Genomic DNA, 23,847 nt, shown 5'->3' with positions numbered 1-23,847 from the left:
GAGGGGAAGACAAATCACACACAATGAGCCCCCCTGTACCCGCTGTACCTGCCTTCGCCGCCTCCTCCTGCGCCGCCATCTTTGTTGCTGTGGTTGCTAGGAGACAAGCGATCCCCGGCGTCCCGGTTGTCTCCATGCCAACAGCGCCACGTGACCTCTACGTCACTTCTCCCTGGTGGATGTTAGCGCTCTCCGCCGGACGGTGGCGCTGCTAGTGCGCAGTTGTAGTCAGGTGCCACTAGGTGGCGATGTGTCGTCTCGGCTAAAAGGATCAGAACTACATTTCCCAACATGCTTCTCTTCCTTCCCCGGCTTCCTGTGCCGCAAGGGAGTGCGCCTGCGCAACTGGTTCCTCATTTTTTTTAAAGCACGTGATTGTGAAGGTGAGAGGTGAGCGCAACATTGTATCCTTATCATACCGCTCTGTGTGTGTGGGGGTTACCTGGGGTCACTGACATAGGGGGAGGGGAGCACTGACAGCTGTCATGTGACAGACACAGAGGGCTCCCGCTACCCTGGGTGTCGGGGGAGGGGGGCAGATGACATTGATGGGGGTCACCCTGATGGGGTGGTATAGAGGGCAGAATACCGACCTGTGGGGGGGGGGGGTCACATGTCTTCTATAGATTGTTACTGATCTGATACATCTGACCCTTTGACCTCTACACATGCCCCTGCCCTGGGCCCCCGATTCCTCCACAACTGTCCCTCTCCTGGGCCCCCGAATTCCTCCACAACTGTCCCTCTCCTGGGGCCCCCGATCCCTCCATGACTGCCCTTCTCCTGGGGCCCCCGATCCCTCCGCAACTGCCTATCTCCTGGGCCCCCAATCTCTCCACAACTGCCCCCGAATTCCTCCACAACTGTCCCTCTCCTGGGGCCCCCGATCCCTCCACAACTGCCCCCAATCCCTCCATGACTGCCCTTCTCCTGGGGCCCCCGATCCCTCCGCAACTGCCCCCAATCCCTCCATGACTTCCCTTCTCCTGGGGCCCCCGATCCCTCTGCAACTGCCCCCAATCCCTCCATGACTGCCCTTCTCCTGGGGCCCCCGATCCCTCTGCAACTGCCCCCAATCCCTCCATGACTGCCCTTCTCCTGGGGCCCCCGATCCCTCTGCAACTGCCCCCAATCCCTCCATGACTGCCCTTCTCCTGGGGCCCCCGATCCCTCTGCAACTGCCCCCAATCCCTCCATGACTGTCCCTCTCCTGGGGCCCCCGATCCCTCTGCAACTGCCCCCAATCCCTCCATGACTGCCCTTCTCCTGGGGCCCCCGATCCCTCTGCAACTGCCCCCAATCCCTCCATGACTGCCCTTCTCCTGGGGCCCCTGATCCCTCTGCAACTGCCCCCAATCCCTCCATGACTGCCCTTCTCCTGGGGCCCCCGATCCCTCCGCAACTGCCCCCAATCCCTCCATGACTGCCCTTCTCCTGGGGCCCCCGATCCCTCCGCAACTGCCCCCAATCCCTCCATGACTGCCCTTCTCCTGGGGCCCCCGATCCCTCCGCAACTGCCCCCAATCCCTCCATGACTGCCCTTCTCCTGGGGCCCCCGATCCCTCCGCAACTGCCCCCGAATTCCTCCGTGGCTGCCCCTCTCCTGGGCCCCCAAATTCCTCAGCGACTGCCCCTCTCCTGCACCCCTGATCCCTCTATGACTGCCTCTGTCCTGGCCCCCCCCATGTCTCTGCCCCTCTCCTGGGGCACCCGATCCCTCCACAACTACCCCTGAATTCCTCCGCAGCTGCCCCTCTCCTGGGCCCCCAAATTCCTCCGCAGCTGCCCCTCTCCTGGGCCCCCAAATTCCTCCGCGACTGCCCCTCTCCTGCGCCCCAGATCCCTCTGCGACAGCTCCTCTCCCGGGCCCCTATCCCTCTATGACTGCCTCTGTCCTGGCCCCCCCGCCCATGTCTCTGCCCCTCTCCTGGGCCCCCAAATTCCTCCGCGACTGCCCCTCTCCTGCGCCCCAGATCCCTCTGCGACAACTCCTCTCCCGGGCCCCTATCCCTCTATGACTGCCTCTGTCCTGGCCCCCCCGCCCATGTCTCTGCCCCTCTCCTGGGCCCCCAAATTCCTCCGCGACTGCCCCTCTCCTGCGCCCCTGATCCCTCTGCGACAGCTCCTCTCCCGAGCCCCTATCCCTCTATAACTGCCTCTGTCCTGGGCCCCGCCCATGTCTCTGCCCCTCTCCTGGACCCCCAAATTCCTCCGCGATTGCCCCTCTCCTGGGCCCCCAAATTCCTCTGCGACTGCCCCTCTCCTGCGCACCTGATCCCTCTGCGACAACTCCTCTGCCGGGCCCCTATCCCTCTATGACTGCCTCTGTCCTGGGCCCCGCCCATGTCTCTGCCCCTCTCCTGGACCCCCAAATTCCTCCGCGATTGCCCCTCTCCTGGGCCCCCAAATTCCTCTGCGACTGCCCCTCTCCTGCGCCCCAGATCCCTCTGCGACAGCTCCTCTCCCGAGCCCCTATCCCTCTATAACTGCCTCTGTCCTGGGCCCCGCCCATGTCTCTGCCCCTCTCCTGGACCCCCAAATTCCTCCGCGATTGCCCCTCTCCTGGGCCCCCAAATTCCTCTGCGACTGCCCCTCTCCTGCGCACCTGATCCCTCTGCGACAGCTCCTCTGCCGGGCCCCTATCCCTCTATGACTGCCTCTGTCCTGGGCCCCCCCCCCCCCCCCCCGCCCATGTCTCTGCCCCTCTCCTGGGCCCCCAAATTCCTCTGCGATTGCCCCTCTCCTGGGCCTCCAAATTCCTCTGCGACTGCCCCTTTCCTGGGCCCCCAAATTCCTCTGCGACTGCCCCTTTCCTGGGCCCCCAAATTCCTCCACGACTGCCCCTCTCCTGCGCCCCCAAATTCCTCCACGACTGCCCCTCTCCTGCGCCCCTGATCCCTCTATGACTGCCTCTGTCCTGGCCCCCCGCCCATGTCTCTGCCCCTCTCTTGTGCCCCCGATCCCTCAACAAATGCCCCCGATGCCTTCATGACTGCCCCTGTCCTGGGCCCCCGATCCTTCTACAGCTGACCCTCCCTGGGGCCCCTGATAGTTTTATAACATAAAAAATAACCTTATAAATAGAAAAATAGGAGAAAAGAGAGTGTGTGTAATTATGAAAATACATCTGATAAAAGAAAGAGAAATATTTATATAATACAATAAATCAGGGTTTGACAAATTTGCTTGGAATCTAGGAGCCAGCTAAAAAACTTAGGAGCCAGAAAACGTACCCCGTCCCGACGAGCTTGCGCGCAGAAGCGAACACATACGTGAGCAGCGCCCGCATATGTAAACGGTATTCAAACCACACATGTGAGGTATCGCCGCGATTGGTAGAGCGAGAGCAATAATTCTAGCCCTAGACCTCCTCTGTAACTGAAAACATGCAACCTGTAGATTTTTTTAAACGTCGCCTATGGAGATTTTAAAGGGTAAAAGTTTGTCGGCATTCCACGAGCGGACGCAATTTTGAAGCGTGACATGTTGGGTATGAATTTACTCGGCGTAACATTATCTTTCATAATATAAAAAAAAATGGGGATAACTTTACTGTTGTCTTATTTTTTAATTAAAAAAAGTGTAATTTTTTTCCCAAAAAAGAAAGTATTGCAACGATCGCCATTTTATTCTCTAGGGTGTTAGGATAAAAAATATATATAATGTTTGGGGGTTCTAATTAGAGGGAAGAAGATGGCAGTGAAAATAGTGAAAAATTACATTAGAATTGCTGTTTAACTTGTAATGCTTAACTTGTAATACCAACGGCCACCACCAGATGCTCACACAAGGAAGAGCTGGGGACTTCACCAAAAAAATTTTTTTTTTTTGCCCACCTTCCAAGCCAAGTCACCAGGATGCTATTTCTAGTCGACCTGGCGACCGGGATTTGTCGAGCCCTGCAATAAATAAACATCAAATAAAATATATAAATCTAAACAAATAACAGATGAAGAAATAATACCTTGACAAAATATAACAAAAATGAACCTATAAATAAAAATAGAGGAATGAGGTGGGAATAAACAGATTAATAAGTAAACATAAATAGAGGAATAATGAGAATATAAATAGATTTGTAAACGAACATAAAAAATAAAGGAATAAGGAAAGAATAAAAAGATCAATAAACACCTAAGTAGTAAAAATGGGAGAGAGTGCAATGAAGAAAATACAATATAGATAGAATAAGAGAAGAAAGAGAAATATTTTAAAAATAAAATGAACAAAAAAATAGCAGAGAAAAGTAGAAGAAAAAAATAAACCTATAAATAAATGAGGGCTAAATATTAAAAAAAACATGAATAGAAAATAAGGAAGAAAGGGGAGAGTTGTAATGAAGAAAATACATCTGTTAAATGAAAGAAAAACATTTCAATAATACAATAAATAAAATGTAAAGATTTAAATAAATAACAGATAAAAAAATAAACATAGAAATAGGGGCATATGAAGAGCATAAATAACAGATAAAAAAAATACTAACATAGAAAAAATATAACCAATAAACCTAAAACAATAAATAAAAAATAAACACAGAAATAGGGAGAGCATAAATAAACAGATTAATAAATAAAGGAGAGAGTGTAATGAATAAAATATAAGATAGGGTCACCTGATAGAAGAAAAAAATGTAAATAATGCAATGAATAAACATCAAATAAAATCTAAAGATATAAATAAATAACAGAGGAATAGGGGAATAAGGTGAGAAAAAATAAACATATAAATAACAAAAAAAAATATAACCAATAAACAGAAATAGAGCGAGAATAAATAAACAGGTTAATAAAGAAGAGAGTGTAATGAAGAAAATACAAGATAGTTGCATCTGATAGAAGAAAGGGAAAAAATGTAAATAATACAATAAACAGCAAATTAAATATACAGATATAAATAAACAGATAATAAATAAACATAGAAATAGGGGAATAAGACGAGAATAAATAAACAAACATATAAATTAAAGGTAAAAAATATTAGCATAGAAAAAAAATATAACCAATAAACAGAAATAGAGTGAGAATAAATAAACAGGTTAATAAAGAAAAGAGTGTAATGAAGAAAATACAAGATCGTTGCATCTGATAGAAGAAAGGAAAAAAATGTAAATAATACAATAAAAAGCAAATTAAATATACAGATATAAATAAACATAGAAATAGGGGAATAAGACGCAAATAAATAAACAAACATAGAAACTCAAGATAAAAAATATTAGCATAGTAAAAAAATTTAACCAATACATATTAAAAATATAAACATAGAAATAGAGGAATAGGGTGAGAATAAATAAACAGATTAATAAATAAAAGGAGAGAATGTAATGAAGAAAACACAAGTTAGATGAGTTTGATGGAAAAAAGGAACAAGTATATATAAATAATACAATAAATTAACAGCAAATTAAACAAATATAAAGATATAAATTAAAAAATAAACATAGAAATAGGGGAATAAGATGGGAATAAATAAAAATATAGACATAAAAAATATAACCAATAAGGAGAGACCAAATAAAAAGATGAAAAAATAAACATATAAATGTAAAAAGAGGAAACGGAGAGAGAAGAGAAAGAAGAAAATATAAGATACAGTAGATAATAATAAGACAGTAAAAAAGGTATCCCTGATAGAAGACGCATGAAATGATTGGATAGATGTGGAGATTTTCTGAGAGTGATACATTGTTCTATATTTGGGATGAGATGTAAATTCTAAGATATGAAATAAAGGTCACATTGTAGTGTTGGGTGAGTTGGGTGCACTTTGTATCTCAGTGTTGCTTTTTTTTTATTCTTCAGATTTTAGCGGTGGTGATATCACAATGTCCAGTTTGGCCGCTGCGAGCTGCGAGTCGACACCTGCGACCTCCGACCCGCAGGAGAAGAAGCCATTGAGGCCGTGCTGTGCCTGTCCTGAGACCAAGAAGGTTCGGGATGCCTGGTAAGTGGAATGGTGACTCGGGATAGGAAGGGGATTGAACCCCTGTCACCTTATTTTTTCCTGTTGTGGATATTCCCTTCAGATAACTGAACTCACACAGCAACAGTCAGTCTAACACTGTGACCATACAAACAGGAGGATTGAGGTGGTGATGATTCTCCAGGGATCCTCAAACTACGGCCCTCCAGCTGTTGGGGAACTACACATCCCATGAGGCATTGTAAAACTCTGACATGACTAAGCATGATGGGAATTGTAGTTCCTGAACAACTGGAGGGCTGTAGTTTGAAGACCCCTGCTTTAGGCACTTGAAGACCACCAACGTTCATATACATTGCTGCATTCAAGTGGTAAACCTGCAGCTACACACATTATCCCAGTATTGTTTTTATTTATTTTCAGGAGGCGATTGGCTTTTTTTGTAATAGCCATTCTAGCGCCTGGATTTGTTTTGCAGGGACCCGCCACCCGCTGGTGCCTCCGCAGGCTCTCCCCTCCCACCGGTGAGCCCGGAATGAAGTCAGAAGTTCCACCAGCTTACCATAGAGCGGATTGAGGACCGGAAAGGCCCCCCGATCATCTCTATGGTATGAGTATTTTGTCACTTCCGGATGTAAATGGCGCCATTTTTACATTGTAAAAGCATCTGATCTCGCCGACCTTGGTGCAGAGGAGACCTCTGGGGACCAGTGGCGGATGTTTTTGCTTTTTTTGGGGGGGGGGGCAATCAATCCAATTTTAAAGCAACGATTATGGAGATTTTTAAGTATCGTAGCCTGTCACCATTCCATGAATGTGCGCAATTTTAAAGCGTGGCATGTTGGGTATCTATTTACTCGGCATAACATCATCTTCTATATTGTACAAAAAAATGGGTGTTATAATATTATTTTTATTTTTTTTCGCAGTAAAATTTATAAAAATAAATATATATTATTTATTTTTAATAATTTTACTGCAAAAAAAATAAAATGACAAATAATTTTGTGTGTGTATATATCTCATGTTTGGGGGTTCTTACATGTAAACAGTGTTAGAAAAGGCCTGGTCTATTTTTTTTTTTCTTTTTCTTTTATTTCCTGTATTTTGCATACTGCCTAACCACTTCCATACCAGGCACTTATGCACCTTCCCGCCCAAGCCAATTTTCAGCTTTCAGCACTGTCGCACTTTGAATGACAATTGCGCGGTCATGCTACACTGTACCCAAACAACATTGGCGTCCTTTTTTCCCCACAAATAGAGCTTTCTTTTGGTGGTATTTGATCACCTCTGCGATTGTTTTTTTTTTTGCGCAACAACTAAGCCCCCATTCACATCTAGGCGTTTTAACGCCTGTAGTGCTACGCCCCTGCCGCCAGAGGGATGAAAACGCATGTCCCTCTATGGAGATGGTTCACATCTCCACGCCTGCCGCCTGAAATAAGGTCCCGGACCTTTTTTTCAGGCGGCGTTCGGCTAGGAGATGGGAACCATCTCCATAGAGGGGGTCAATCTGGGGCACATCTAGGCGGACAATACCGGCGTTTTGTCGCTGCAAATCGCGGTACAAAACCCTGCTATTTGTACCGCGATTTGCGGCGACAAAACGCCGCAAATTTGTCTGCCTAGGTGTGAATAGAGCCCAAAAAAAGACTGAAAATTTTGAAAAAAAATTACGTTTTTATTTTTTTCTGTTAATTTTTTTGTAAATAAGTTTTCTCTTTCAATTACGGGCACTGATATGGCGGCACTGAGGGGCACACATAGGCGGCACTGAGGGGCACACATAGGCGGCACTGAGGGGCACACATAGGCGGCACTGATGGACACTCATGGGCGGCACTGATGGGCACTCATGGGCGGCACTGGGCACTCATAGACGGCACAGATGGGCACTCATGGATACTTATGGGTGGCACTGATGGGCACTGTGGGGTGGCACTGATGGGCACTGTGGGGTGGCACTGATGGGCACTGGGGTGGCACTGATGGACACTGTGGGGTGGCACTGATTTACCCATGTTGCCAGTCAGTGCCCATTTGTGGGCACTGATTGGCATCTTTTTTATTTTTTAATGCTTTATTATTTTTTTTCCCCAGACTTTATTTTTGCCCCCCTTTTTTTTTTTTGCCCTTCCCTGGTGGTCCAGTGTGGCGATCCGAGGGGGGGCTGCGCTGATAAACAATCAGCACGAACCCCCCCTGTCAGGAGAGCCGCCGATCGGCTCTCCTCTACTCGTGTCTGTCAGACGTGAGTGAGGAAGAGCCATCAACGGCTCTTCCGGTTTACATCGTGATCAGCCGTGGTTGGACACGGCTGATCACATGGTAAAGAGTCTCCGCCGGAGGCTCTTTACCGAGATCGGAGATGCAGGGTGTCAGACTGACACCCCGCATCACCGATCGCGCATGGGCGCGCGCGGCATGAAATCCTGCAGGACGTCCAGTCAGCATTTCAAAACCACTTCCCGGACGTAAATCCCCTATGGACCGGGTGGGAAGTGGTTAAAGAACACAATTTTCATTTTTTTTTTTTAAATGGTTCCTTTACTGTCCAAACTTTAGGCAGTGGGGGGGGGATTTTGATCAGCTGCACACTGTGAGTTTCTCACAATGTCAAATAGAGCCTGGGGCTAAATCGATGGAGGACATCCAGCATCCTCTTCCCCTTTTATCACCAGCCCGATTGTCTTTTTCAGCTGAAATTGTTGCATGCGTGGATGTCTTCAGTTATCCAACTATTCATTCTTTCCAATCTGATATCTGGCTCTTTATTTTGTGCAGCATCATTGAGAAGGGTGAAGAGCACTGCGGGCATCTGATCGAGGCTCACAAGGAGTGCATGAGGGCGCTGGGGTTCAAGGTCTGACCCCGCCATTGCAATGGAGTGTTTGGTAAGTTGCCACAACCTATATCAATGTTGTTGGTGTTATTACAGTAGGGTGACCATAGACTGATAGGAGACATATGCCTAACGGCAAACCATCTAGAGGCCACCACCATCACCTGTGGCACCTCGGCTGATAGAAAGGTGACCCCGGCTTAACCTGCCTTCCCTGCCCCAGAAAAGGGGTCACCGGTGTAGGCACTGAGCCCAGCACCCTCCATGGACAAGAAGCGCTTGAGAATTGTGTCTCAAGGGGAAAAGACTGCAGTTAGGGGACCGCTGGCTTATACTCAGGGCCGATCCTAGGGTCACAGGCTCCTGGGTGCAGGAATATTTCTGGCGCCCCCACATGGGCATGGACATTTTACTAACCCCTCCCCTGTACAAATGTTTCTATGGCAATGACTCAACCACAGAGTTGCTCCCCCACAAAGTCTTCATTACCCTGGGATCCTTACATGATCTCTTAACAAAATACAGGAAGAGAAGCAGAGTACTTTATTGGGACCTGGAGAGGGGCCTCTCTGATGGACACAGAGAGGGCTTCTGTTAGAGAGTCTGTTAGAAAGACCCCCAGACATAGAACAGGAGATGGTCAGAGACTGCAGACTTACCGTATTTATCTGGGTATTGCGCGCTCCCCTAAAGTGGACCCGCATTCCTGTGGAAAAAAGATTTTTGTACTTAGTTTTGGTGTCTTGCGCGGCGTCCATCGGTGGCCTCGTCGGGTCCGGCGTTCGTCTGCGGCTTCGGGTGTCCTCTTCGTCGGGTCCGGCGTCCTTCTGCGGCGTCCTCCCCGCTCGATCCCCGCTTTCCCGCGCTGAGTTTGAATACTGCGCCAGCATATACCGAGCGCAGTACACTCGTGTGTAGTCGGGCAGGCTGGGCTACTCTCGCGCTCACGTCCTGTATGTCCAGTATTCAAACTCGGCGCGGGTATCGGCGTATATCGCGCACCCATGATTTTGCCCTGATTTTCAGGGCAACAAAGTGCGCGGTATACGCCGATAAATACGGTAGTACAGGAGATGGTCAGAGACTGCACACTTGGTACAGGAGATGGGCAGAGACTGCACACTTGGTACAGGAGATGGGCAGAGACTGCACACTTGGTACAGGAGATGGTCAGAGACTGCAGACATACTACAGGAGATGGTCAGAGACTGCAGACTTAGTACAGGAGATGGTCAGAGACTGCAGACTTAGTACAGGAGATGGTCAGAGACTGCAGACTTAGTACAGGAGATGGTCAGAGACTGCAGACTTAGTACAGGAGATGGTCAGAGACTGCAGACTTAGTACAGGAGATGGTCAGAGACTGCAGACTTAGTACAGGAGATGGTCAGAGACTGCAGACTTAGTACAGGAGATGGTCAGAGACTGCAGACTTAGTACAGGAGATGGTCAGAGACTGCAGACTTAGTACAGGAGATGGTCAGAGACTGCAGACTTAGTACAGGAGATGGTCAGAGACTGCAGACTTAGTACAGGAGATGGTCAGAGACTGCAGGCACAGTACAGGAGATGATCAGAGACTGCAGGCACAGTACAGGAGATGGTCAGAGACTGCAGACACAGTACAGGAGATGGTCAGAGACTGCAGACACAGTACAGGAGATGGTCAGAGACTGCAGACACAGTACAGGAGATGGTCAGAGACTGCAGACACAGTACAGGAGATGGTCAGAGACTGCAGACACAGTACAGGAGATGGTCAGAGACTGCAGACACAGTACAGGAGATGGTCAGAGACTGCAGACACAGTACAGGAGATGGTCAGAGACTGCAGACACAGTACAGGAGATGGTCAGAGACTGCAGACACAGTACAGGAGATGGTCAGAGACTGCAGACACGGTACAGGAGATGGTCAGAGACTGCAGACACGGTACAGGAGATGGTCAGAGACTGCAGACACTGTACAGGAGATGGTCAGAGACTGCAGACACGGTACAGGAGATTGTCAGAGACTGCAGACACGGTACAGGAGATGATCAGAGACTGCAGACACTGTACAGGAGATGGTCAGAGACTGCAGACACTGTACAGGAGATGGTCAGAGACTGCAGACACTGTACAGGAGATGGTCAGAGACTGCAGACACAGTACAGGAGATGGTCAGAGACTGCAGACACGGTACAGGAGATGGTCAGAGACTGCAGACACGGTACAGGAGATGATCAGAGACTGCAGACATAGTAAAGGAGATAGTCAGAGACACATCAGTTCTGGACGGAAATATACCTTTGCTCAGAACACTAGTTCTGGATGAACACAAACAAGGAGGGAGGGAAGAACTCTGCCACTTTGGCGCCCCCACCTCTGCAGGCGCCTGGGTGAAAAGCACCCTGTGCACCCTGCCTAGGATCGGCCCTGCTTATACTGCATATTACCATCAGTAACTGATGATAAATGATGTTCTCTTACCTGTAGGGGGCAGTGTAGAGATACAGAGGCATCTACTGTAAATACTGTATATTTCCTGCAGTAACATTGACAAATTTTCTCTTTTCAGGGTTACTTCCTGTGTGCTGCTTGGGATTTCTAACTTATTTCCTGAATGGTGAGAGTGGAATTGTATGCGAGATGAAGAGGAGGAACTCTTTGGTTTTGGTCACATTTATATCCTGTTCTACTTCTCGCTTAGAGTGTAAAGTTTATTTTTCTTAAATTCTAATAAATGATGCTGAAAAAAAAAATACATCGGGTTGTGTGATTCATTTTGATTGTAATTTGTATCTGTAACGGAATGACCCGGGACACCCAGAGACTTTGTGAGGATGGGGGATACTCCTGTGTCAGCGTCACTGATAACTCTTGGGTCTGAGTCCACTCTGTGCCCTTTGGGCATGGGGTGGCAAGTGAATCATAATTCATGTATAACATGAGATAGGACATCACTGATAGTTTGTATTGCAGGATTTTGAGATACTGCAAGATGTTGGCCCAACCAGTCAATAGTGACTCATTCTATGCTTAGCCCTGACTAGTGACATGCTAATTGAGTCAGGGCTCCTGGAAGACATTCCATTGTCCTTGTGTAAAGGTGTTAACCCAGGTCTGCTCCCAGAACTCTAATTATGCATGCTAAATACTGTTTATGTGTGATAACACTGTCTACAGCCTGTTGATGCTCAGAGGTGTGAATAGGTGTCAAGCTGTATGCGGAGACGAAACGTCTGCCTAGGGAACTCGGTGGGTGAAGGTGTTTTGTTGTTATGCTGTTAATTAAGGAATGTTTAGTAATTAGCCTTAGTGTGTGATTAGGGGGGTGGAGATCTCATTGTTGCTTTAATGCCTTGTACTGTATAAAAAGCTGAGAAGAAACCATTAAAGTATCATTACATTTGAAACCAGAAGCACAGAGCTGTGTCTCGTGTCTGGGCGGAATTCTTATGGATCAGGTCCTGTTGGTTGGAGTGTCGATAAGCTGTCGTGACTGGGATGGAAGGTCGTAAACGGTGGTGACCGTTACAGTATCCTAATCCCCCCAGAAGAGGACCGTTTTACCCGAAAAGTTGAGAATTTTGAGCCCCTTCCTGTTTGTTCCAAAAAAAAAAGTTCCAATTTCAACAAAACACTTTCCAGTATTAAATGACACTTTAGACCACAAGAATGATGAGGATGTTGTTGGTGTTATTGCTGTAGAAGGGGGACCGTAGACTGATGCCAAGACGAGAGGCGGGGAAAGACGGCCAACCTATCGGCAGATCACCTGGAAGTCACCAACATCACCTGTGTGACTCGGCTGATAGAAAAGGTGACCTTGCTTTAACCCGCCTTCCTTCCACTCCACAGAAAAGGGGACGCCAATGCGAGCCCAGCACCCTCTGGCACTTCAGAAACACTTGGGTTGTCAGTTGGGAGGTGGCATATCATAGGAAGTTGTAAAGGATAATCGACAAACCTCCACTCCGCTGGATGGTACAGCTAGTGGTGTATCCCCGGGGAATGATAAGGCTGGTGGGTATCCCTGGTGGATGATACTGCTGGTGGGTACTGCTGGTGGCTATATCTGGGGGATGGTATAGCTGGTACGTACAGTGAGGAAAATAAGTATTTGAACACCCTGCTATTTTGCAAGTTCTCCCACTTGGAAATCATGGAGGGATCTGAAATTGTCATCGTAGGTGCATGTCCACTGTGAGAGACATAAAAAAAAAAAAATCCAGAAATCACAATGTATGATTTTTTTAACTATTTATTTGTATGATACAGCTGCAAATAAGTATTTGAACACCTGAGAAAATCAATGTTAATATTTGGTACAGTAGCCTTTGTTTGCAATTACAGAGGTCAAACGTTTCTTGTAGTTTTTCACCAGGTTTGCACACACTGGAGGAGGGATTTTGGCCCACTCCTCCACACAGATCTTCTCTAGATCAGTCAGGTTTCTGGGCTGTCTCTGAGAAACACGGAGTTTGAGCTCCCTCCAAAGATTCTCTATTGGGTTTAGGTCTGGAGACTGGCTAGGCCACGCCAGAACCTTGATATGCTTCTTACAGAGCCACTCCTTGGTTATCCTGGCTGTGTGCTTTGGGTCATTGTCATGTTGGAAGACCCAGCCTCGACCCATCTTCAAAGCTCTAACTGAGGGAAGGAGGTTGTTGCCCAAAATCTCGCAATACATGGCCCCGGTCATACTCTCCTTAATACAGTGCAGTCGCCCTGTCCCATGTGCAGAAAAACACCCCCAAAGCATGATGCTACCACCCCCATGCTTCACAGCAGGGATGGTGTTCTTGGGATGGTACTCATCATTCTTCTTCCTCCAAACACGGTTAGTGGAATTATGACCAAAAAGTTCTATTTTGGTCTCATCTGACCACATGACTTTCTCCCATGACTCCTCTGGATCATCCAAATGGTCATTGGCAAACTTAAGACGGGCCTTGACATGTGCTGGTTTAAGCAGGGGAACCTTCCGTGCCATGCATGATTTCAAACCATGACGTCTTAGTGTATTACCAACAGTAACCTTGGAAACGGTGGTCCCAGCTCTTTTCAGGTCATTGACCAGCTCCTCCCGTGTAGTCCTGGGCTGATTTCTCACCTTTCTTAGGATCATTGAGACCCCACGAGGTGAGATTTTGCATGGAGCCCCAGTCCGAGGGAGATTGACAGTCATGTTTAGCTTCTTCCATTTTCTAATGATTGCTCCAACAGTGGACCTTTTTTCACCAAGCTGCTTGGCAATTTCCCCGTAGCCCTTTCCAGCCTTGTGGAGGTGTACAATTTTGTCTCTAGTGTCTTTGGACAGCTCTTTGGTCTTGGCCATGTTAGTAGTTGGATTCTTACTGATTGTATGGGGTGGACAGGTGTCTTTATGCAGCTAATGACCTCAAACAGGTGCATCTAATTTAGGATAATAAATGGAGTGGAGGTGGACATTTTAAAGGCAGACTAACAGGTCTTTGAGGGTCAGAATTCTAGCTGATAGACAGGTGTTCAAATACTTATTTGCAGCTGTATCGTACAAATAAATAGTTAAAAAATCATAAATTGTGATTTCTGGAATTTTTTTTTTTGATTATGTCTCTCACAGTGGACATGCACCTACGATGACAATTTCAGACCCCTCCATGATTTCCAAGTGGGAGAACTTGCAAAATAGCAGGGTGTTCAAATACTTATTTTCCTCACTGTATACCTGGTGGATGGTACTGGCACTGCTGGTGGGTATTCCTGGTGGATGGTACTGGCACTGCTGGTGGGTATTCCTGGTGGATGGTACGGCTAGTGGGTATTCCTGCTGGATAGCACATCTGGCGGGTATCCCTGGTGGATGGTACTGCTGGTGGCTATCCCTGGGGGATGGTACAGCTGGTACGTATACCTGGTGGATGGTACTGGCACTGCTGGTGGGTATTCCTGGTGGATGGTATGGCTAGTGGGTATTCCTGGTGGATAGCACATCTGGTGGCTATCCCTGGTGGATGATACTGCTGGGGGCTGGTACGTATACCTGGTGGATGGTACGGCTTGTGGGTATTCCTGGTGGATGGTACAGCTGGTGGGAATTCCTGATGGATAGCACATCTGGCGGGTATTCCTGGTGGATGGTACGTCTGGTGGGTATCCCTGTTGGATGTTACGTCTGGTGGGTATCCCTGTTGGATGTTACGTCTGGTGGGTATCCCTGGTGGATGGTACGTCTGGTGGGTATTCCTGGTGGATGATACTGCTGGTGGCTATCCCTGGTGGATGATACGGCTGGCGGGTATCCCTGGTGGATAGTACTGGCACTGCTGGTGGGTATTCCTGGTGGATGATACTGCTGGTGGGTATCCCTAGTGGATGATACGTCTGGTGGGTACTGCTGGTGGCTATCCCTGGGGGATGGTACGTCCCTGATTTCTCCCCTGATCGGCGCTTCAGCCGCCTATTGGATGGAAAATTTCCAGCATTCCTGTCTAACAAAAATCAATCGTTAGATCGACTTTTATGGAGCGGGAATGGCCATAGATGGATCGAACTTTAACCGGTTTCACTTGCAATCTATCAATGGCGGTAATAACCGCAAAACCAAAAATGTAATGTATTGCAGCTTTACAATCAGTAGATGTGGTGGCTGCATTCGTTTTTTTTTTTTTTGCCTTTTCTCCCTCTCTTTTCACCTGGTGATCTGGCCAGTATCACACCTCCTGTATTAGAGCGACCCCACTGGTGTCAGTGGGAGGAATAGTGTCCCATCATTGGTATCAGTGGGAGGAATAGTGTCCCATCATTGGTGTCAGTGGAAGGAATAGTGTCCCATCATTGGTGTCAGTGGAAGGAATAGTGTCCCATCATTGGTGTCAGTGGGAGGAATAGTGTCCCATCATTGGTATCAGTGGGAGGAATAGTGTCCCATCATTGGTGTCAGTGGAAGGAATAGTGTCCCATCATTGGTGTCAGTGGGAGGAATAGTGTCCCATCATTGGTATCAGTGGGAGGAATAGTGTCCCATCATTGGTGTCAGTGGGAGGAGAAAAAGTGCCCCATCATTGGTATCAGTTTAAGGAATAGTGTCCCGTCATTGGTGTCAGTGGGAGGAATAGTGTCCCATCATTGGTATCAGTGGGAGGAATAGTGTCCCATCATTGGTGTCAGTGGGAGGAATAGTGTCCCATCATTGGTGTCAGTGGGAGGAATAGTGTCCCATCATTGGTATCAGTGGGAGGAATAGTGTCCCATCATTGGTATCAGTGGGAGGAATAGTGTCCCATCATTGGAATCGGTGGGAGGAATAGTGTCCCATCATTGGTGTCAGTGGGAGGAATAGTGTCCCATCATTGGTGTCAGTGGGAGGAATAGTGTCCCATCATTGGTATCAGTGGGAGGAATAGTGCCCCATCATTGGAATCGGTGGGAGGAATAGTGTCCCATCATTGGTGTCAGTGGGAGGAATAGTGCCCCATCACTGGTGTCAGTGGAAGAGTGCTCCATCATTGGTATCAGTGGGAGGAATGGTGCCCCATCATTGGTGTCAGTGGGAGGAATAGTGCCCCATCATTGGTATTAGTGGGAAGAATAGTGCCCCATCATTGGTATTAGTGGGAGGAATAGTGTCCCATCATTGGTGTCAGTGGGAGGAATAGTGTCCCATCATTGGTATCAGTGGGAGGAATAGTGTCCCATCATTGGTGTCAGTGGGAGGAATAGTGTCCCATCATTGGTGTCAGTGGGAGGAATAGTGTCCCATCATTGGTGTCAGTGGGAGGAATAGTGTTCCATCATTGGTGTCAGTGGGAGGAATAGTGCCCCATCATTGGTGTCAGTGGGAGGAGGAAGAGTGCCCCATTGACATGATACAAGAGATGAGCAGAGACTGCAGATATGATACAAGAGATGAGCAGAGACTGCAGATATGATACAAGAGATGATCAGAGACTGCAGACATGATACAAGAGATGATCAGAGACTGCAGACATGATACAAGAGATGATCAGAGACTGCAGACATGATACAAGAGATGATCAGAGAATGCAGACATGATACAAGAGATAGTCAGAGGCTGCAGACATGATACAAGAGATGATTAGAGACTTCAGACATGATACAAGAGATGATCAGAGACTGCAGATATGATACAAGAGGTGGTCAGAGACTCCAGACATGATACAAGAGATGATCAGAGACTGCAGATATGATACTAGAGATGGTCAGAGACTGCAGATACGATACAAGAGATGATCAGAGACTGCAGACATGATACAAGAGATGATCAGAGACTGCAGACACGATACAAGATATGATCAGAGACTGCAGACATGATACCAGAGATGATCAGAGACTGCAGACATGATACAAGAGATGATCAGAGACTGCAGACATGATGCAGGAGCTGGTCAGAGACTGCAGACATGATACAAGAGATGGTCAGAGACTGCAGACATGATACAATAGATGGTCAGAGACTGCAGACATGATACAAGAGATGGTCAGAGACTGCAGACATGATACAAGAGATGGTCAGAGACTGCAGACATGATACCAGAGATGATCAGAGACTGCAGACATGATACAAGAGATGATCAGAGACTGCAGACATGATGCAGGAGCTGGTCAGAGACTGCAGACATGATACAAGAGATGGTCAGAGACTGCAGACATGATACAGGAGCTGGTAAAAGAGTGTGGACACGATACAAGAAAGGGTCAGAGGCTGCAGACATGATACAAGAGATGGTCAGAGACTGCAGACATGGTACAAGAGATGGTCAGAGACTGCAGACATGGTACAAGAGATGATCAGAGACTGCAGATATGATACAAGAGATGGTCAGAGACTCCAGACATGATACAAGAGATGATCAGAGACTGCAGATATGATACTAGAGATGGTCATAGACTGCAGACATGATACAGGAGGTGGTCAGAGACTGCAGATATGATACAGGAGATGGTCAGAGACTGCAGACATGATACAAGAGATGGTCAGAGACTGCAGATATAATACAAGAGATGGTCAGAGACTGCAGATATGATACAGGAGATGGTCAGAGACTGCAGATATGATACAGGAGATGGTCAGAGACTGCAGACATGATACAAGAGATGGTCAGAGACTGCAGATATAATACAAGAGATGGTCAGAGACTGCAGATATGATACAGGAGATGGTCAGAGACTGCAGATATGATACAGGAGATGGTCAGAGACTGCAGACATGATACAAGAGATGGTCAAAGACTGCAGATATGATACAGGAGATGGTCAGAGACTGCAGATATGATACAAGAGATGGTCAGAGACTGCAGATATGATACAAGAGTTGATCAGAGACTGCAGACATGATACAAGAGATGGTCAGAGACTCCAGACATGGTACAAGAGATGGTCAGAGACTGCAGATATGATACAAGAGATGATCATAGACTGCAGATATGATACAAGAGATGATCAGAGACTGCAGATATGATACAAGAGATGGTCAGAGACTGCAGACATGATACAAGAGATGGTCAGAGACTGCAGATATGATACAAGAGATGATCAGAGACTGCAGATATGATACAAGAGATGGTCAGAGACTGCAGACATGATACAAGAGATGGTCAGAGACTGTAGACATGGTACAAGGGATGGTCAGAGACTGCAGACATGGTACAAGGGATGGTCAGAGACTGCAGACATGATACAAGAGATGATCAGAGACTGCAGACATGATACAAGAGATGGTCAGAGACTGCAGACATGATCCAAGAGATGGTCAGAGACTGCAGATATTATACAAGAGATGGTCAGAGACTGCGGATATGATACAAGAGATGGTCAGAGACAGCGGACATGATACAAGAGATGGTCAGAGACTGCGGATATGATACAAGAGATGGTCAGAGACTGCGGACATGGTGCAAGAGATGGTCAGAGACTGCAGATATGATACAAGAGATGGTCAGAGACTACAGATATGATACAAGAGATGGTCAGAGACTGCAGACATGATACAGGAGATGGTCAGACACTGTAGACGTGATACAAGAGATGGTCATAGACTGCGGACATGATACATGAGATGGTCAGAGACTGCAGACATGATACAAGAGATGATCAGAGACTGCAGACATGATACAAGAGATAGCCAGAGACTGCAGATATGATACAAGAGATAATCAGCGACTGCAGACATGATACAAGAGATGGTCAGAGACTGCAGACATGATACAAGAGTAACAGGTTGTGATTGCTCCTATTTCTTCTGCCCCCCCCCCCCCCCCCCATGTGATAGAGCCATGTGTAGGTCAGGGAGCAGATTGGAGGTGCTTTGTAGTCTCTGACTTATATGGGGAACAATAGTATCTGAGACACGATGACGTGTGGTGCGCATACATTTTTTTCTTTTACTTTTTTCTTTTATTTCTATTTTTAGTTTAATGAAAATTGTTTGGAAGGCAAATTGGAAGCAAAGTCTGCATAGCACAGAAGGCAGAGAACATTCATCTAGGCCTAGGGTGATCCCGACAATATTGTGGATAAATTGCCCACAGCAGCTTCTTTATAGGAACTTTATAGGTATTTCCCGTGTAATCCTCCCATCGATCCGACAGTTTCCGACTTTTATCGAAGGAGCAGCACAGCACAGGGGGGCGCTGCACCGCCTCTCTCCAGCAGAGGGCGCTCTCCGCTCTCCCGACTCACTGAGCACACGGCGCATGAGCGAGTCCCTGGGCGAAGGTCGGCTGGTTGCTATGGCTGCTGCTGCCATGTGGAGGTTGTTATGGAGTCTGGTTGCTTGGCGACGGGCATCCTTCGCATCCCGAGGATGGAGGAGCCGGGTGAGGCCTTTCCTGAGGGGGAAATGACGGAGGAGACGGAGGAGAGGACCCCCGGGGTACAGGAGGTAAGGTACCCTGATAGATACACACAGGGGAGCCTGACACACAGTACAACCAGGACACAGCAATTCTATATTACTAAAAGGAACAATTATTACTATTATTATTATCAATATAATCATCATTATAGTTGTTATTGTAGTAAATATTATAATATTATTATATCAATATATATTTTTTTAACAACAAGGTTGGTCTTTATTAAGGCAAAAGCGGTACAGTATAAGGTACATTAGTCAACAATACATAGCAGCATCGTAGGCAGACATGAGATACAGGAATCACAGGATGATTATATCAATATTTTTATTATTGTTGTTATTGTAGTCAATATTATTATATCATTATTTTTATTATATATTAATATTATTATTTCTTTGTTTTTATATATATATATATATATATATATATATATATATATATATATATATATATATATATATATATATATATATATATATATATATATATATATTTTATTGTTATTATTATTATTATTATTATGAATAAGAATAATAATCATAGTTATTATTTTATTACTATATTTATTATTGGTATTTATTATAATTATTTTTTTATATTTTTATAAAAAATATATTTATTATTGTTGATATTATAATTGTATTATTATATTTTTTATTGTTGTTATTGTTATTATCATTATTATTATTAAGGTCATCATTGGTAATATTTTTTATATTTTTTTTTATATCATCATTTTATTTATTATTATTATTATTATTATTATTATTATTATTATTGTTGTTGCTGTTATTATCATTGTTAATTATTATTATTATTATTACATTTATTAGTGTTATTATATTATTGTTCTTGTTGTTGTTATTAATATTATTATAACATTGTAATTTATTTTATATTAATTATTTATTATGTTTATTATTGTTATTTTTATTGTTATGAATAATAATAATAATATTGTTATTATTATTATATTTATTATAATATTTTTTTTATTATTAATAATATATTTATTATTGTTATTATCATCATCATTATTATTATTATTGTTGTTGTTATGATTTTTTTTTTTTACTGTTATTGTTTTTTTTTTTTTAATCATTATTATTATTATTATTACTATAGACATCATTGTTATTATTATTTTATATATTATTACATCATTTTTTTTTATATTATTATTATTATTATTATTATTGTTGTTGTTATCATCATCATTGTTATTATTATATTATTGTTATTATTAATATTGTTATAATCATCATAATTATTTTCACATCCCCCCCCCCCCCCCGATATTCTTCTGATTGGAATCCACCATGAGAGCAAAGTATGAGGGGGGGGGGGGGGGGGGTTACCAACATCATTGAGTCACTATACATTTATTAATTGTGCTTATTATTATTATTATTATGAGCACTGTGATGATTATCCTGGGTATGTTTTATCTCAGCACTGTGATGATTATCCTGGGTATGTTTTATCTCAGCACTGTGATGATTATCCTGGGTATGTTTTATCTCAGCACTGTGATGATTATCCTGGGTATGTTTTATCTCAGCACTGTGATGATTATCCTGGGTATGTTTTATCTCAGCACTGTGATGATTATCCTGGGTATGTTTTATCTCAGCACTGTGATGATTGTCCTGGGTATGTTTTATCTCAGCACTGTGATGATTGTCCTGGGTATGTTTTATCTCAGCACTGTGATGATTATCCTGGGTATGTTTTATCTCAGCACTGTGATGATTATCCTGTGTATTATTTATCTCAGCACTGTGATGATTATCCTGGGTATGTTTTATCTCAGCACTGTGATGATTATCCTGTGTATGTTTTATCTCAGCACTGTGATGATTATCCTAGGTATGTTTTATCTCAGCACTGTGATGATTATCCTAGGTATGTTTTATCTCAGCACTGTGATGATTATCCTGGGTATGTTTTATCTCAGCACTGTGATGATTATCCTGGGTATGTTTTATCTCAGCACTGTGATGATTATCCTGGGTATGTTTTATCTCAGCACTGTGATGATTATCCTGGGTATGTTTTATCTCAGCACTGTGATGATTATCCTGGGTATGTTTTATCTCAGCACTGTGATGATTATCCTGGGTATGTTTTATCTCAGCACTGTGATGATTATCCTGGGTATGTTTTATCTCAGCACTGTGATGATTATCCTGTGTATGTTTTATCTCAGCACTGTGATGATTATCCTGGGTATGTGGAGGACGATGTGGACAGAATCAGCAAAGTGTCATCAGAGGAATCTCTGAGCTCCGGACCGGACCCAACCCCCGCAGGATGGAGCACCGAGTGGAGCTTCTGGGTAATGTCACCAGAATATCTGTCATGTATGGATTTATGAACCTTCTTCCTTCTGTCCTGTCATTCACCGTTCTTCCTCTCCTCTCCTTCTCTCCTCCTCCCATCTCCTCTCCTCCTCCCCTCTCCTCTTCTCTTCCCATCTCCTCTCCTCCTCCCATCTCCTCTCCTCTTCTCTCTTTTCCTCTCCACTCATCCTCCCCTCTTCTCTCCTCTCCTCCCCTCTCCTCTCTTTCCCTCTCCTTCCATCCTCCCCTCTCCTTTCCTCTTCTTCCCCCTCTCCTCCTCTCTTTCCCTCTCCTCTCCCCTCCTCCCCTCTCCTTTCCTCTCTTTCCCTCTCCTCTCGTCTCTTTCCCTCTCCTTCCATCCTCCCCTCTCCTTTCCTCTTCTTCCCCCTCTCCTCCTCTCTTTCCCTCTCCTCTCCCCTCCTCCCCTCTCCTTTCCTCTCTTTCCCTCTCCTCTCGTCTCTTTCCCTCTCCTTCCATCCTCCCCTCTCCTTTCCTCTCCTTCCCCCTCTCCTCCTCTCTTTCCCTCTCCTCTCCCCTCCTCCCCTCTCCTTTCCTCTCTTTCCCTCTCCTCTCGTCTCTTTCCCTCTCCTTCCATCCTCCCCTCTCCTTTCCTCTCCTTCCCCCTCTCCTCCTCTCTTTCCCTCTCCTCTCCCCTCCTCCCCTCTCCTTTCCTCTCTTTCCCTCTCCTCTCGTCTCTTTCCCTCTCCTTCCATCCTCCCCTCTCCTTTCCTCTCCTTTCCCCTCCCCTCCTCTCTATCCCTCTCCTCCCCTCTCCGCTCCTCAACTCCACTCTCCTCCACTCCCATCTCCACTCTCCTCCCCTCTCCACTCTCCTCCCCTCTCCTCCCCTCTCCTCAACTCCACTCTCCTCCACTCCCCTCCCCTCTCCACTCTCCTCCCCTTTCCGCTCTCCTCCCCTCTCCTCTGCTCTCCTCCCCTACCCTCTCCTTCCCTCTCCTCTCTTTCCCTCTCCTTGCATCAACTCCACTCTCCTCCCCTCCCCTCCCCTCTCTACTCTCCTCTCCCCTGCTCTCCCCCCCCTCTCCTCTCCTCCCCTCTCCTCCCCTTTCCTCCCCTCTCCTCCTCTCTCCTCTGCTCTCCTACCCTCTCCTCCGCTTTTCTCCCCTGCCCTCTCCTTTGCTCTCCTCTTGTTCCTTTCTGATTCTCTTCCCTTCTTCCTCCTCTCCTCCCCTCCCCTCTCTCCTCACCTCCCCTGTCCTCTACTTTTCTCCCTTCCCTCTTTTTTGCTCTCCTCTCTTTCCTCTCCTCTCCTCTCCTCCCCTCTCTTCCCTTCTGTTCTCTTATGCTATCATCCTCCTTCCCCTTCTCTCTCTCCTTCCCTCCCGTCCCTTCTTCTCCCCTCTCCTCCCCACTTCTCTCCTCCACTCTCCTGCCCTCCCCTCTCCTCTCCTCCCCTCTCCTCACGTTTCTCCCCTCTCCTCTCCTCCACGCTCCTCCCCTCCCCTCTCCTCCCCTCTCCTCTTCTCTCCTCCCCTCTCCTTTCCTCTCTTCGCTGCTCCCCTCTGCTCTCCTCCCCTCTCCTCTCCTCTCTCCTCCCCTCCCCTCCCCTCTCCTCTCTCCTCCTTTCTCCTCCCCTCTCCTCCGCTCTCCTCCCCTCTCCTCCCTTCCCCTCTCCTCCATTCTCCTCCATTCTCCTCCCCTCTCCTCCCCTCCCCTCTCCTCCATTCTCCTCCCCTCTCCTCCGCTCTGTTCCGCTCTCCTCCCCTCCTCTCTCCTCTCCTTTGCTGTCTGGGAAGGGTTAAATCAGGCTGAGCCCAGATGGAAAGTTTCTCAGAGAATGTTCCATGGAAGCTCGCAGTGTCTGTTTGTTCCGGAGACACATGATGGGTGTGCCGGCCTTCCGGAGATCGGCATCTATTAATCGGTTC

At 46.2% G+C, this 23,847-nt stretch overlaps 3 protein-coding genes across 4 annotated transcripts in view; 2 read left to right on the top strand and 1 right to left on the bottom strand.

The window, feature by feature from the left end:
* The window catches only part of CFAP44 (cilia and flagella associated protein 44), a 92,635-nt gene extending 92,507 nt beyond the window's left edge, over positions 1 to 128 (bottom strand). The window contains exon 1 of the mRNA XM_040339128.1: positions 49 to 128. Coding sequence (XP_040195062.1) covers positions 49 to 79 — 31 coding nt within the window. The 5' untranslated portion in view covers positions 80 to 128. The remainder of the gene's footprint in view (positions 1 to 48) is intronic.
* Positions 129 to 282: 154 nt separating this feature from the next.
* Positions 283 to 11,512, top strand: LOC120928051 (cytochrome c oxidase copper chaperone). Of its 2 annotated transcripts, none has more exons than XM_040339130.1 (4): positions 283 to 383; positions 5,805 to 5,946; positions 8,713 to 8,822; positions 11,330 to 11,512. In XM_040339130.1, exons 2-3 carry the CDS (start codon positions 5,828 to 5,830, stop codon positions 8,795 to 8,797), a joined length of 204 nt encoding a protein of 67 aa, XP_040195064.1. In that variant the 5' UTR covers positions 283 to 383; positions 5,805 to 5,827; the 3' UTR covers positions 8,798 to 8,822; positions 11,330 to 11,512. The 2 variants fall into 2 exon arrangements, with proteins under 2 accessions (XP_040195064.1, XP_040195063.1); XM_040339129.1 differs by having other exon boundaries at positions 287 to 390.
* Positions 11,513 to 19,484: 7,972 nt separating this feature from the next.
* Positions 19,485 to 23,847, top strand: part of GRAMD1C (GRAM domain containing 1C) — a 101,891-nt gene continuing 97,528 nt past the window's right edge. The window contains exons 1-2 of the mRNA XM_040339124.1: positions 19,485 to 19,639; positions 21,826 to 21,954. Of these exons, the coding sequence (XP_040195058.1) occupies positions 19,517 to 19,639; positions 21,826 to 21,954 (252 nt within the window). The 5' untranslated portion in view covers positions 19,485 to 19,516. The remainder of the gene's footprint in view (positions 19,640 to 21,825; positions 21,955 to 23,847) is intronic.

The sequence above is a fragment of the Rana temporaria genome, chromosome 2 (genome assembly GCF_905171775.1).
Source record: "Rana temporaria chromosome 2, aRanTem1.1, whole genome shotgun sequence".
In the NCBI taxonomy this organism is placed as follows: Eukaryota; Metazoa; Chordata; class Amphibia; order Anura; family Ranidae; genus Rana; species Rana temporaria.
The sequence above is the reverse complement of the archived record's forward strand: the minus strand, read 5'-3'. Positions and strand labels throughout refer to the sequence as shown.